The sequence below is a fragment of the Watersipora subatra genome, chromosome 1 (genome assembly GCF_963576615.1).
Source record: "Watersipora subatra chromosome 1, tzWatSuba1.1, whole genome shotgun sequence".
In the NCBI taxonomy this organism is placed as follows: Eukaryota; Metazoa; Bryozoa; class Gymnolaemata; order Cheilostomatida; family Watersiporidae; genus Watersipora; species Watersipora subatra.
This window is the reverse complement of record NC_088708.1, coordinates 66,103,022-66,117,470: the sequence shown is the minus strand read 5'-3', so window position 1 is coordinate 66,117,470 and position 14,449 is coordinate 66,103,022. Positions and strand designations below refer to the sequence as shown.

The 14,449-nt window shown below is 36.9% G+C and overlaps 1 protein-coding gene across 1 annotated transcript; it reads right to left on the bottom strand.

Annotated features, from left to right (window-relative positions):
• Positions 1-1,378: 1,378 nt before the first annotated feature.
• Positions 1,379-13,683, bottom strand: LOC137404604 (uncharacterized). The gene is made up of 10 exons (XM_068090828.1): positions 13,601-13,683; positions 10,861-10,969; positions 10,486-10,565; positions 9,959-10,200; positions 9,574-9,680; positions 8,869-9,115; positions 8,246-8,367; positions 7,625-7,788; positions 7,418-7,531; positions 1,379-2,096 (listed from the first exon to the last, which is right to left on the bottom strand). The coding sequence occupies exons 2-10, from the start codon at positions 10,963-10,965 to the stop codon at positions 1,820-1,822; spliced, it is 1,458 nt and encodes a 485-aa protein (XP_067946929.1). The 5' UTR covers positions 10,966-10,969; positions 13,601-13,683; the 3' UTR covers positions 1,379-1,819.
• Between the last annotated feature and the right edge of the window lie 766 nt (positions 13,684-14,449).

The following is a 14,449-nucleotide window of genomic DNA, read 5'->3' as shown; positions in this document are numbered from 1 at the left end:
ATACATAGAATACTACTCTAGAAGTTAAGAAACAACGGGGCGAGTTGTTCACATGTAAAGAAATGTTTGTAAATTATTAACAAATAATAACACAAACCACAGCATTTATTTAGAATGCTTTTCTATGCTAACATAGTAACTTAGATAGTTTGTTTTGTGGCGGCCACATAAGTGTTCATTCTAGTAACAAAATTAAAGAGGGATACTTTCTTAAGATTGGAACACTCTTTGCTGAAGTCACAATGACTGCTCATGCTAGCTTGCTAAACATAGTTTTATAAGATTATGAGAAAACCGACACTGAGATGATTGAGATGAAAAAAGTAGGGCACTAGAATTGCAAGAAGAGCCATTTTTCTATTCTATAGGGAAAACACCCAAAGGGATGACAGCAGCTCGGCTGATGAAGCTGACATGGAAGACAACCCTGACCGTGAGTATCAGTGCTACTAAATGATATTTCTATTGTAAATGGAAGTCAATGAAATGTGTCTTTGAGAAGGTAGTTTGGTTTACAAGAAAAGAGAGAGAAGATTAGTATTAGCTGTAAAAGGCATCATTAGGGTGTGAAATTCATAGCTTTAATGCTTGTTGATATTTGTGTAATTATTTGAGGCCTAGTGAGAATTGAAGCTAAAGGTTACAGAACTGCTCGAAAGGTCAATTGGCGTTTTAACATTTATCTGTATATTTGTTATTCAAGGTGATTTGTGGAACTTATGCGCTAGGCATAAGCCAAGTAGACTAAAGAAATATGTTTTGTGAGAACTACTAAACATAAACTATTTCATGCTTAAGACAATTACATTAACTTTTTCAATACAGATTCTGAGTTAACTGAATATGTCCTGCGATCTTATCAGGACCCAGGAGAAGGCAACTCCAGGTTGGGTGAGTTTATCCGTAGAATCACAGCAAGGGGTCGAGTTATTGTGAGCAGAGTGAAAACTCGCATAACTAAGCAATATTTCCGACGAGGAGACTTTCAGATAGCGCTGGCCGACTTTAGAAGTCTCCATCCCGAGCACGCTCGACAGGTAACCGGGGTCGGTTTCACCGGCACCATAAACAATATGTATCGCCTGACCGTTAAACAGAACAGTTCCTTCGGTAAGCCTACCTTTGAAATTCGACCGATGAACAAAAAAGTGAGAAGAAAAAAAGTACATGTTTGCTATAAGATACGATACTTTGGTCACAGAAAAACAACAGCGCGCAGAGGACGCAGTCGTATCTTGATGCCCCTGTGATGACCAGTAAATCAAAAGAAGATAAACTAAAGCTTAAGAGGCAACAACATAATACCTACAAGATGTAAAATTATTAATAATTAATTATCATAATAAATAAAATATTGGTTTATTTTTATTATCCTTGATTGCACAATGCTGCATTGAGCATTATTAGATGCATGCTAGTGACAGGAGTAAGCAACTTGAGTGTGGAAAATATTATTAGAATAACTGCATATATGAAAATCAAATATTTCCAAGTAAGGAATTGAAGCCAAACTTCAGGAAGCAGTATAAACTTGCAGGAAAAGACTTTTCTAGATTTAAGACAACCTGCTATCCTTTAAAGTCTACAAAATTTAATTTTAAAAAGCCATACATAATACAAATAAAATATGGATATAGTAATAGTGTTTGGAAGGGAAAAGGAAGACAAGTTTATGTGTAGAGCTTAGACTAAGCAATCATACAATAGGCAACAAAAGAAAAGGTTCTAGCAGTCAACAACAGCCTGATAGTTTGGTCAGAATAGTCTGGACTAAAAAAGTGTGTGTGACAGCTCCTCAACATTTCTGGTAAGTAAAAAGTTAAAAACTCGAGAGAGAACGGTTGCTAAGAATGAGCTCAACTGGAGGAGAAGGTCTGACAATAAGAATCCTCCTCTTGCGAATGACTAGACCAGGCACAGGAGATAATTCAAACTGTTGTAATAAGTATAGTACCAACACTTTCATCTCAAGCAGAGCAAACTTGTTACCGATACAGGCATGTGGTCCGATGGAGAATGGCAGCCAGAACTTCCCCTTGAATTCACCATCCAGAAAACGCTCTGGTTTAAACTCATCACCATCTGGTACACAGGTTCTGAAAGAGTTGCGATCAGGAGTGTCTATTTTACTTGAGAATATCTGAGTGTGAGAAAAACTAGATAATACAAAGAACTGACCATATCTGTAGGGAAACTACTGACCATACCTGTCGGTCAACTACTGACCATACCTGTCGGTCAACTACTGACCATACCTGTAGATCAACTACTGACCATACCTGTCGGTGAACTACTGACCATACCTGTAGGTCAACTACTGACCCTACCCGTCGGTCAACTACTGACCATACCTGTAGGTCAACCACTGACCATACTTGTCGGTCAATTACTGACCATACCTGTAGGTCAACTGCTGACCATATCTGTAGATCAACTACTGACCACACCTGTATGTTAACTACTGACCATATATGTAGGTCAACTACTGGCCATATCTGTAGGTCAACTACTGGTCATACCCGTATGTCAACTACTGACCATATTTGTATGTCAACTACTGATCATACCTGTAGGTCAACTACTGATCCTATGTATAGATATGCGACTTGATAATCAGTGTCAACAGTTAATGAAATCTAGTCAACACAATAGACCGTGGGCCGAGCAAACAAAAGAACTCTAGAAATGAAGTTCCGTTGGCACCCCTTTTCAGTGGCAATTTCTGCTGTGATTCAGACTGATTTGGTATAGAGAACTCAAAACTGAAGAATTGGCACAGCTGCCATTCTCACTTTTGTGAGAAACATGATAAAAAAAACCATGGTTTAGAATTTATTTTCCATTCAATAGGTTTCGTTCTGTAGAAGCCGCAGATTTGCAATTTTCTCTTATAATTATTTTGCAGTGATTTAGGATGTCAGTGGTGAAGTATACAATCTAGAAAAATACATTTTTCTATTTTCTAAAATTCCATATCCTACGATTGTTACATGTACATGTAAACTATATATCTATACTAGTGGAATGCCCGGCGTTGCATGGTATTAAAAATCAGCTTATAAAACATGATAGCAATGCCACACTTATAAACTCAGCTTATAAACAATGCCACTCGCCATTAGCCTGACACATTGCCAATGGTTAATTTAAGTAAGCTCATACTAATACATAGAATGATGGTGCGTTGTAACTGAGAGCAGTAGCATATTTTCACCCACATAACGACATAAATCGCCAAATGAATCCATCAATCTCACGTAATTAAATTAGTAAAGCATTTGCCTGGTGAACGGAAGGTTCCGAGATCAAATCTTCTGTGATACAGATTCTTCATTCCAAGATTTTAATAGCTATAGCTGGGTGAAGTGAACTACACAGAGACTTCAAGATTTATATATTCATATACATGTGTATATATATGGTTTAACAGCTTTATTTTACAAAAAGATCAAAACACTGTAATTACATTAAAAAACCTGACACTGATGAAGGATAGAAAATAACAAAAAAGCTGCCAGCACTGTGAACATGGTGATTAATAATAGCAATGCTAATATGCAGTTTTAAAAAAACTAGCTGGGTTACTTCAAAATACCGAACATCCTAATTATTTGTTCGCCATGTTGAGTTCTTGGTCATCGTCCTCACCATCAGCATCATCTGCTAATGCTGCTTCAGTTTTGTTGCAGTGGACGCATGTGCAAAGCTCTGAGTAAAGCAGCATAGCTGTGATACCGGCACATCTGTTCCTCGGGCAGCTGGATTTTTGACACCCACATAGAACTTCTAGCAAAATATCAGATGAGGCGATAATGCTGGTATGACATTTCATTGCATACTCATCGTTTTTTATCTACTATTCACCCATGTAAAGAAGAAAATGGTGCATTGGCAAGTAGTGTTGTTGCCTCTTTCCATATAGCTGCTAAGTAATTGGCACGATGCACATCTGCTTTCAGCTATTGACAGCAGGGAGGGGGGACTGACTTGCACCAGACTTGAACACAAATAGCCTGTACCTTAGCCAGTTGATGTCTGTGCTATTTTCCTGGGTGCTCTCTTCCTGACCATAGAGGCTGCATGTGTAGGTCTCACAGAAAAAATACAATTGCCTCAACTTAAAAGATTCTCCGAGTCCTTTCATTGCCTGCTGCCAGTCAACATCTGTTTTGATGAGTTTCCTATGACTCTTCTTCCCTTTACCTGCAAAGGATGAAACTGCATCACAGCCGGAGAAAATGTGCAAACCTATGAGACTTTCATTGGTAGATTATCTCTGAGCTTAGTAGCTATTGCACTGATATCTAATAGCCGCTTCTTGTCCCTTTGTCCAATAAGAAGAACATAGTCGGCAATTAATATTCTTACCATAGGCAAGTGTCATGATAGCAACATCTGTGTCAAAAAATCGATCGCCACCTGTGAACAGTCATCAAAAGCATGATATGCATGCAACATGAAATGCGTGGTTATGACTGACAGCACAAGACGCGATTCTGCCTCCTCGTAATCACAAGCCAATGTAGGTTCCTCTGTAGCAGAGGGTTGAGCATAATGGTTTATACTCAGCCGGTAACATGATCTTGTTGCTGTAGTGTAGAGTATCAGAGTATCATGCCTGACTGTAGTCTTTCAGTGAGAAACAATGAATGCCAACATTACTTCCTTGTTGCTTCCAGGCTTTAGATAAGCTTTTCGGTTTAGTATCTTCAGAGCTTTGTTATTAATATGAAGGTTGCTTTGTAGATTCTTAACACCTCTTGCTTCGCTCACCCCTTTGATGTTTTTCTTGAAATAATTACCGATCACAAAATCCACACAAGCAGCCTTGTACGTCTTAGAACAAGAAATAAGTACATCAAGAAAAGTATCAGAAAGTTGTCCGAATGTTGAAGGAATATCATTGGTCGGTAGAAGTGGTCGGTTGTGGAAGCGCCATGGCATCCACAATGATGACCCCCACATCCTCAACAGCTTGGACTCACTGCATTTGTGGTACAGTTTGATCATGCCTGCCACGGATATGAACTGGCCCTCCTCAAACACACGACATTCAAACTCTGCAGAAATCTGGTGAAAAGGTTTCTGACCCAGGGTCATTCCGGAGGTGACCAAGACTGAAATATCCAGAAATTATAATTACAGGCACAGCTCTTTACCTGTCCCTTTATATAAAAAGTTTCAAGGTATCATAGATAAGTGTTGGACCATCTTCATAATTGATTCTGTCGAGACAAGACTAATCAATATTTTCACTACTTATGCAATGGTGTATCAAGCATGATACAGATATACTCGTCATAGAGCTTGTTATGAACTCCATCTCTAAAGCAACCGTGTCTTGATCAAAGCACATGAGTATATGTTCTTTCTGTTTGATGGTAGCAGCATTCTTCAATCCACCTGCATAAGTTCGCATGTGCACTGCTCGCAAAATTAGCAAGATGTTTACACACAACCATGCTGGAATATGTCGATACATGTTTAAATCAGCTGTGGGGTCTCAACTGCTTCGAGGGTGATGAGATGCCAATCATTGGTGCCATAGCATAGTACAAGTTGGACTGCAAAACAATACACAACACCGCTTGTAAATTACTTATCATAGCCAAAGCAACTGAAGAAATCATGTCGTGAGTTAATTTACAGTACTGATGGACATACCAGCAGTCTCCGTTTCTCTACATGAAAAAAAGCTTTGCGAGTAGTTGATTTGTGAGTAGTGCAGCACTCCCTTTTCACAAATCACACATATACATTTGAGTGCAGGTCTTGATGTGAAGAAATGGACAGCAGAACTGAATCTCATGATTTGCTTTGGTGGCTCATCTTGACAAGCTGTGTCATGAGTTTCCATCACTTCATGTGGCTCAATGAATGTCAGTACAAGATGAATGAACTGCAAAATCACCATGTCCTTTAAAATGGATACTCGAGGGTAAATAAATGCATGTTTTGTCCATTTAATGAACGAGTGTAAAACTAGCCTAGCTGGATCCGGATTTAGTTATTTTCTAATCTGAACGCGAGCACCCTGAACAGGAGTCGCCACTGCAGTTTTGTGGAGAATCCCATGTCAACCTGTCTTTCATTTTAATAATAACTAATTATGTAATTAAATTACATAATAATCATGTTATAGAATAATTATAAAGCACATTATCTCACCTTAAATGGCTGTGTGGTGATAACTCAAGCCTAAAAAAGTACTCACCTCCCTGTGTTTTTTCCTAGCAAGCTCGATCGTGTTTTGTTAGTCAGCCTCTCATAGCATGCTTTGTGATTCTGAGAGCCAAGTTGGAGGCATACACCATTGAAAAAAGACCTTCCATGCTCTTTAAAAAGTATTTTGCAACTCTAGGAAGTGACCAAGTGTTTGACTTGTTTGTTCAATCAATGTTACCAGATTCCCTTCTTTACAACCATCTATGCGGGTTATGCCAGGACCAAGCTAAAACTATGCATGCATAACAAGAAAAATATACTTTGGTTAGCTTTGTTTTAACCTTGACCATCGTAATAAATGAACACATTGTGATGCACTCAGTAAAAAGGTAATCACATTTCAGTGTGAAAGGAAAAAACTCCTTAACATCTATCAAACCTAGTGTGAAAATTGTCCCACTAGTGGGAATGGTAGGCCTGGCAACTCATTGGATATGAATTCTATATTCTCGACTCTATCCAGTAACTGCAAGAAATTGTCAGTGAAGCGAGATGCCAACGGAAATGAAAGATAAACCGCCTTCGCCCACTGCCTACAAATGAGTCCTTCAAAAATGCCGAATATGTAAAAATAGTACAGCTGTATCTTACAGGCACATAGGCAACCATTTTCAGTCAAATTTTAATAACAGGTTCCGAAATCTGGCAATTCTCATAATAAAAAATCTTACCCATTAAGTTTCAAATCAGAAGAAGTTAGTCAATTTCATCATCATTATTATTACAAATGTATGAATTCAGTTGCAAGATTTAAAAAAGAGCTAGACAGAAGTTGAGATGTTAAAATAAATAGAGCAAAGATTCAGTAGATAGAGATGAGATATACATGTACTATTATATATTATGTCCTCACGAATTGTTGTTAAAACTCTCAATCAACTCTCCGGTGACATCAGCAAAATTTTGTATTGATATTTTCATACTTCTCTATTGGATACATACTAGGTATGTATCCATACTAGGTATGTATACTAGATACATACTACATATCTCTATTGGATACATGCTTTGGAGTTAGAATGGCTCAACGATTGAGCAAGAGTAATTTCTATGACTTTTAAAAAGATAAACAGAGACAGTAGAGTATCTACTGTTGGGTATAACTGAGATGAAACAACATTGCTAACAATAGCAGGCAACATATATTACTTACAAAGCTGAACAAGTGAGAAACTGAATGACTATGTCTTACCTCATGAGAGCGGCAGTGTGGACGACAAGATCAGTTCCAGCTGGTATTTTATAGCCAGCAATCACATCATCACACTTGGCTCTACGTGAGACGGAGGAAACAGGAGGATGGAGCCTGTTACATAACCAGCAATTGTAAATAGGTTATAAGTAGTATTTACAATGTATGAAAAGTAATTATATATATATACATAGTAAAATACTTTACCGTAAGGCTTCCTTAATGCACGCATCCAAATATGTAAGACTATCCAAGGTATCTATGTCTATGCTAGTCGGGTCTGTAGACAGGACTTCCTCGTACAGCTTGTCCTGGATGGATGGGTTACGAGCAAGTTCCAACAATAGCCAGGCAGCACTGTAGGTGCTGGTCTAGAGAGAACAACCAGGGGTATCTACACTATGTGAGTACTAAGGCAATAAAATGACTCATTCTTACTGACTACATGGTAAATTTATGTCACATTTTACTCAATTGTGATTTCTTACCTCAAAAAACCACTTTACTCACAAGTCAAAATCTGAGGAAAGACAACAACATTAACTATAACTAACTGCTTTTGCACATACTGGTTTTTAAATTTTGATTCTATGTTAAACATTTACAAAATTACAATGTTTTTAGATTTTTTAGACACACATCAAAACAAGATTGTTTGTCAAGAAACACTGATTTTTGCAAAAATACCAAAAAATTGGAAAAATAATAAAAATCATGATTTTTTTCAAAAATGTTTTTTAGACCAGTGATTTAAATCATTAGATTTTTTTCATGCCAATCCTGGTTAGAAGACTTTTATTATATGGTTAATCACACGTGCTTACTCACCTCATGACCAGCCACCATAAAAGTTAACACATGATCTTTGATCTGACTGTTGGAGAGAAGTCCTTTGTTACCATCTTGTCCCTCAAAGGTAGTAGCCAGCAGCCGTTTGAGCATATTGGAATCTAAAACATATAACCAGAACATTTTTACTTGTGAGAAGTGACTGTTAAAAAAAGATGTGACATTGTGTGTAATTGAGACATCATTGTCAAGAATACAATTATGTGATTATGATCAAACTATACATAGCACCGCCAAATTGGATAGACAAGAAAACTAGATATGGCATTATCAGTGCATGGTGCTGCAAAAGCATGAAATTATTTATGCAAGAAATACTATCTCCTTATCAATGGCTAAGGCAAACTAAAAGAATCACATCTAATTATCTTTTTTTACAGAGTCTGAACGTACTATTGGTAATGCTAATGCGAAGGTGAAAATAAACATCCACTAAAAGCTGCAGCTTTGTGCACGCACTCATCATGAAATCAACACGGTTATTAACAATAGCTATCAAACATGCAGCCATTTCTTAGCTTTAGAGATGGATTAAATCAGATGGTTTCTTCCTCAAAAATTCATACACCAGAAATTAAAGTGATTTTATATTGTAAACTAACCGCCGCCTGGAAGACTGTTGCGCTGTATAATAGCTAAACATAGCCTGTGTACCACCTTCAAGGAAGTGTTATATTTAATGTTGGTGGCAAAAGGCAGACGTCTGTAAAACGGCAGTCTGCTTAACAAGGTTTGCCGTTGCTGTGACATGATATAAATAAGAGCTTCCACCTCCTCATTTGTCTTCTCTTTATCAGTTAGTAGCCCAAAGTCAGTGTCAAAAACGGTCAAACCAATCGCTGTCATCGTCTGCAAGTGCAGACAATGATGTAAAAGGTAGGTACGAAAGAAAGCCTAAGCTATAGATGAAGGAGAATGATATTATATAAAACTCCACAAAAACAGAAGACACAACCTTCGAGAAATGCTTATAACTAAAAGTAATAGAAAAAGGAATATAGTCAGCCTCCATGTAATTGCTGATGTTGAAAATAATTTTGGGTATACATGTAGATGTATAAAAATATTCTCAAGCCCCTTGAGCATTCTTTTATCACAACCTAACAAGTGGCTAAAGTCTGTCTATGGTAAACCAATCCTAATGAAGGCTGGCATTCATTTTATTCACGTAGAGTTATTCCCAACATCAACCAATACTTTATCTCTTAGTTAGACAAAATTATAAAACTACTAAGAAGATTAAGGGTGGCATAAATTTGTTGCCAATATAAATGTCAGATGCCGGAAACAATAGGGAAGATTCTTACAGCTTCCTTAATAAGCCTCTCAACCTCTATTCTCTGCTGCACCTTCATAAGACTATGAATTCTGCTGACCATCCTACTCGCTGCCTGATGAAAATGAGGCATGAATTCTATAACAAATAAAAGATTGATTCTTAATGCAAACAACAAGAAAATTTGTGTTCAAATTCCTTCAAGGAGAAAATATTGTTTGGAGTTACCTTATAAGGAGAGAAAACTCCAATAAACAAAAAGATCCTCTAAGCATAAAATTCTTTTGTTTAGCCTCAGTTCTAGTGTGGTGATTTTTCTAGAATGAATGAGACCAGTTAAATATTCTAACCAAACTAAAGACTAATAAATAAAATCTAGTCTATGTAGTTTCTAGCTGAACAAAATCACCACTGACCTCGAAGAGCAGAATTGCCAAATGAAGGGTTTAGACTCTTGCGTGTAGCTCTGTGGATTGGGCCCTCTATAGAGATCAGACCATGGGGAACAAGCCGGGATAGTACTGGGTTGGTGTATCTAGGGTAATTCCTGCTGTTAGTCACTAAAATGTGTCTGATGGCTTCTGCATCCGCAACTAACACTGCCTCTTTTCCAAATAGCTGATAGAAACGCACAATGCTACCGTACTTTCTTACCCACCTACAACAGAGAAGTGGTGCTCTCACTGATCGTTGGTTTTCACCTAATCAGGTTATACGTAGATGAATAACAGACAATCAGTTGATGGAAAGTTGATTGACTGACAGACAGCTTTTAAATAACTGCAAGACAAACTCTCAGTTAATAAATAACGGACTCGAACGAGATTTGTGATGCAGAGTAATTCGACTTACACTATACTGCAGCAGGTCAACCAATGTAAAACGACAAGGAGAAAAAATTTGTCTTAGATCTGTGATTTCTACCCGAAAACATAATACTCACTTCACAGAAGACTCCATAGCCTCACCAACCATGGCTTCTTTAACATTTCCATAGAGTGGTCCATAAGCTAGGCCAGGAATCTGAGTTACAACATTGAAAGAGCAATAATTGCTACCGAGCTGATTTTTTAAATAAAGACCAACTTAAAAAATACCTATGTTGAGCAATTAGGGTTAACAATTTGACCAAACAAAATAAAAAGATAGTGTTCGCTTTTAATAGAAAAGTAGCAGTGTCTCATATATGAATATAACAGGAGTAAACCTACTCATAGATATCCCTAGCCAGTTTCCTTGCATTTGACTTGAAACGAAGGAATAGCACATTTGTAATAAAAACTAAATCTTTTATATTGTTTTGAAACCCACTCCTTACCTTTAACAGTGGAGATAAATATACAGTTCGGAAAACCGTATAAGCGGCGTAAAACAGAAGCTGTAAAATGCCAATTAGCAAGGCTAAGCTTATTAGGGAAATCATCCTCCTACAAAATATATTCAATGGAGTAGTAGTGTGAGGAATTGTGTGCTCATGTCATATTACCAGTTAATAGGCTATAATCAGCTAAACAACACAATAGAGAATTTAGCCATTTTGTTGTGAGAATAATCGAGGCTGTCATAGGGAAATTCCATAACTTACAAGCTTGTTTCTCTTGTTATTATAATTATTTTGCACTCTGAAAAATATTTTTTATTGTGTAATATCATTTACACATATTTCTATAATGCTTAAATCATTTGTTGTTATGATGATATAAACATTCATTTAATGGCCCCTTTCACTCTTCCACCTCACAAAATGGATGACAAAATGCTTTGAAACATTTCTGGTTAGTTGCTCAAAGCACTTGCTTTGTATTATAAATAGCTAATTAATAAATTTACTAGACTCGAAAAACATTTCAATGACACTGAAAGTCACGGTTTCTTTCTACATTGCACAATGAAGTCTTTGTGATTGATGTCTGAGATACTTGGAAACATTCCAGTGAACAAGAATGGGTTAAACTCTAAATACAAGCAAAAAGAAGCTCATGATAGGCCTTTGATTTCTAGTAGAGATTACACTATTAAATGCTTTTACACTACAGATAATCGACGAACTAATGTGGATATGTTGGTAAACTTAGCAATTTTTTTAATAAAGCAGGTCCCCAAATGACCACAAAACTCACTGAAGAAAGTATATAGTAATCAATTGAAGGGCTAGTCGCGACTCAGAAGTTTGAGTTCTATGATGGTAGCTCCATGATGTTTAATTTTGGCAAGAGATAATAGAAAAATCCAAATGACAATTAATAAAAAGACATTTTCTGTAAAAACTAACTAGAAACTAACTAGAAACCTTCTGACAAAAAATATCAGTTTAAGAGCATGAAGCAGCAAACCGCATGCTGATATAATAGACAAGCAAGTCTTACGGTGGCCATATGAGACACTGGACAAGAAGCTACATAGGAACAAATGCATACATATTAGTGTTCATGGAATAGATACAACACATGGTATTGGACATCAAGTCATTACATGTCCCTAACCTGACCATAGCCAATAGTCTATATAACAATAGCTGCCCACTTCGGACTCCCACAAAATACTTTCAGTTATTAACGAGAATCCTCGTCACAGACTCCTGGCATCAAGCAGAAAATACATGATAACCTTGGGGTAAAATTCAAAACGATTGCTCTGCTGCAACATGAGAATAAAAGCCAATACAATCTGACATAAGTCGTAAACTGTATATAAGTATTCAGTCTCATGAGCTACCAAAAAGTCAACTCCATTTTTAGGAATGAATCTAGAGCAAAGCTTGGACCAGCATAATACGAAAATAATCTTGGCAAACTTCGTCTCACGACTGATCATTCAGTGTAGACCAACCCATTTTACATGATAAAACATAAACTACACATCTAACAGCATAGAAAAAAGTGTATTAGTATGTGGTACACTGGATAGTACATTGCAGCACAGATTTTAAACTGCGGGTCATCACATCGACAGCATGTGAATGAAGTATAGAGGAGGCAGGTAAAAATTAAAACATGCATCTCTATGATAGCTGTTTGTGCCATTTTAATTTAAATAAAATGCTTTTAGGTAATCATTTGATGCATTGGCCAAACCATGTCTAGATTATGTTTGACCTTATCAATAACACGAATCGTAGTGATCACTTTAATCAAAACAACAACAAACACATATTGTGCTTTGAAAAACATGTGAGATATGTACGAAAATATTTTCTGTCACCCGCTATTACCAGCTTCCTGTATGAAATTGCAAAAACACTTTTCTAAATAATTATTGTGGCATGTAATTCTCGTAAGAGAATCCATGCACATGGCCATCTACTTAAAGAGGGTCTGTGCTCATTTCATATTCATTATTCCAAAATAAATTGATAAACAATTTTCTCACCGTAGATATTTATTGCATTGAGTGCTGCAAATACATTGCCTAGTGTACCTCGGCTTAGTCCAATAGAGCAGTTGAAATATATTGCACCAGCGATATACAGCTGAAGCAGATGTAGGCCTGCTTTTTAAGCAAATAATAAATGACTTTTAGAACTCTAGTTAAAGAGATCACAGCTATTGATTAGTGTGGTGTTGCAAAGTGAAAGACACCATCGGTTCCAGCTTCTAATAAATGTAAATGGCTAAGAAGATACAACTGTCCTGCAGGTGCAATACAGACTGGCAACCCAGCCCATGGTACTTGCTTACAGGTGTAACATAAAAGATTGTCAGCCAGCTCAAGATTGCTTGTGAGTTTGCTTGAGCGACCCAAAGAGAAGTTGGAAGTTTTTAGGCTTGTACTGCGCACAAGAATGAATTTTCACCATAATGCATATATTTAAATCCACAGTGGGCAAAGCTTACACGAATATAACAATATCTAGCATCACTTATTACTCATCAGAAACGTTGGAATAGTATACATTTGATCATTTTTTGAATAGAAAACGTAGCCCTGCCCAGTCTAAATCGTAATAGATGGATAAAAGCTGTTTGAATATCTGCAAAGCAGGATTAAACGCATACAGATAGAATTTAATGAAACATGTCTAAAATACAAATAAGCACATAGTAGACTGTAGACATTACCTACTACAAACTAGTGTCACACCGAGTTAAATCAACTTATCCTTAGCATTGATTCGGGACAACCAGCGGGCGAGCGTTGCAGCTGCAACCTTGACATAGCATTTGCTATTCAGCAAATACATGAATACTGAACGAGTCATATGGTTAGCCTTAGCTTTTAGTCGTGAACTCTGGTCTCGCGTCTCCCCGCTCGCAAGCCGTAGAAGTGAGCTTGCACTAAATTTCTTAAATGTATTTACCCGAAGTTCTCGCAAACATTTATGAGACGTTGACCTTAGTTAAACATTATTATCACGCCAACAAAGTAAACAAAGCAATCTTTTTTGTTACCAGCATTAACCGTAAATAACCCAACTTGGTATGTAAATGGCTAAATGTGCAATGAGTATTTTAAAATGACAATAGAGAAAAACTGATTACCTATAATGATATTTAAAAGATATGCTGGTTTTTTGTGCAACTTCTGCAATTACGAAACTAAATACTGGCTTTTTTGTTTTAAATATAAATAACTGTAGTCTACACTTTTATCCGTTTTTTTCAGAATTTAGAGTAACTATTTGACTATTTCACAACTGTTGATGTGTACAGACTATGCAGAGCTGCAGCACACTTATCTGTCTAAGTTTAGCCATATATGTATGCCGAAGCACCCTTGCAAATATTTTTGCATACTGTGACATGTTGTTTCAGCAAATTGCCAGATGTATTGGAGCAAGCCACCTCCCAATACTAAGCTGTGACAATTTGATGAGTATGTGAACCATAGGTAGTATTGTTATATCTAGAATCAGTTATGTACAGATATACATGGAAAGGATAACAAACTACACCAACTTCCTTAACAGA

What these genes read in the sequence shown, in the direction of transcription:
- LOC137404604 (XM_068090828.1), bottom strand. Translation starts at nt 10,965, where the DNA reads ATGATTTCCCTAATAAGCTTAGCCTTGCTAATTGGCATTTTACAGCTT. An exon ending in GCTATGGAGTCTTCTGTGAA is followed by an intron (nt 10,201 to 10,485) that starts GTGAGTATTATG and finishes TCTCTGTTGTAG; the next exon opens with GTGGGTAAGAAAGTACGGTA. An exon ending in CAACAGTCTTCCAGGCGGCG is followed by an intron (nt 8,368 to 8,868) that starts GTTAGTTTACAA and finishes TATATGTTTTAG; the next exon opens with ATTCCAATATGCTCAAACGG.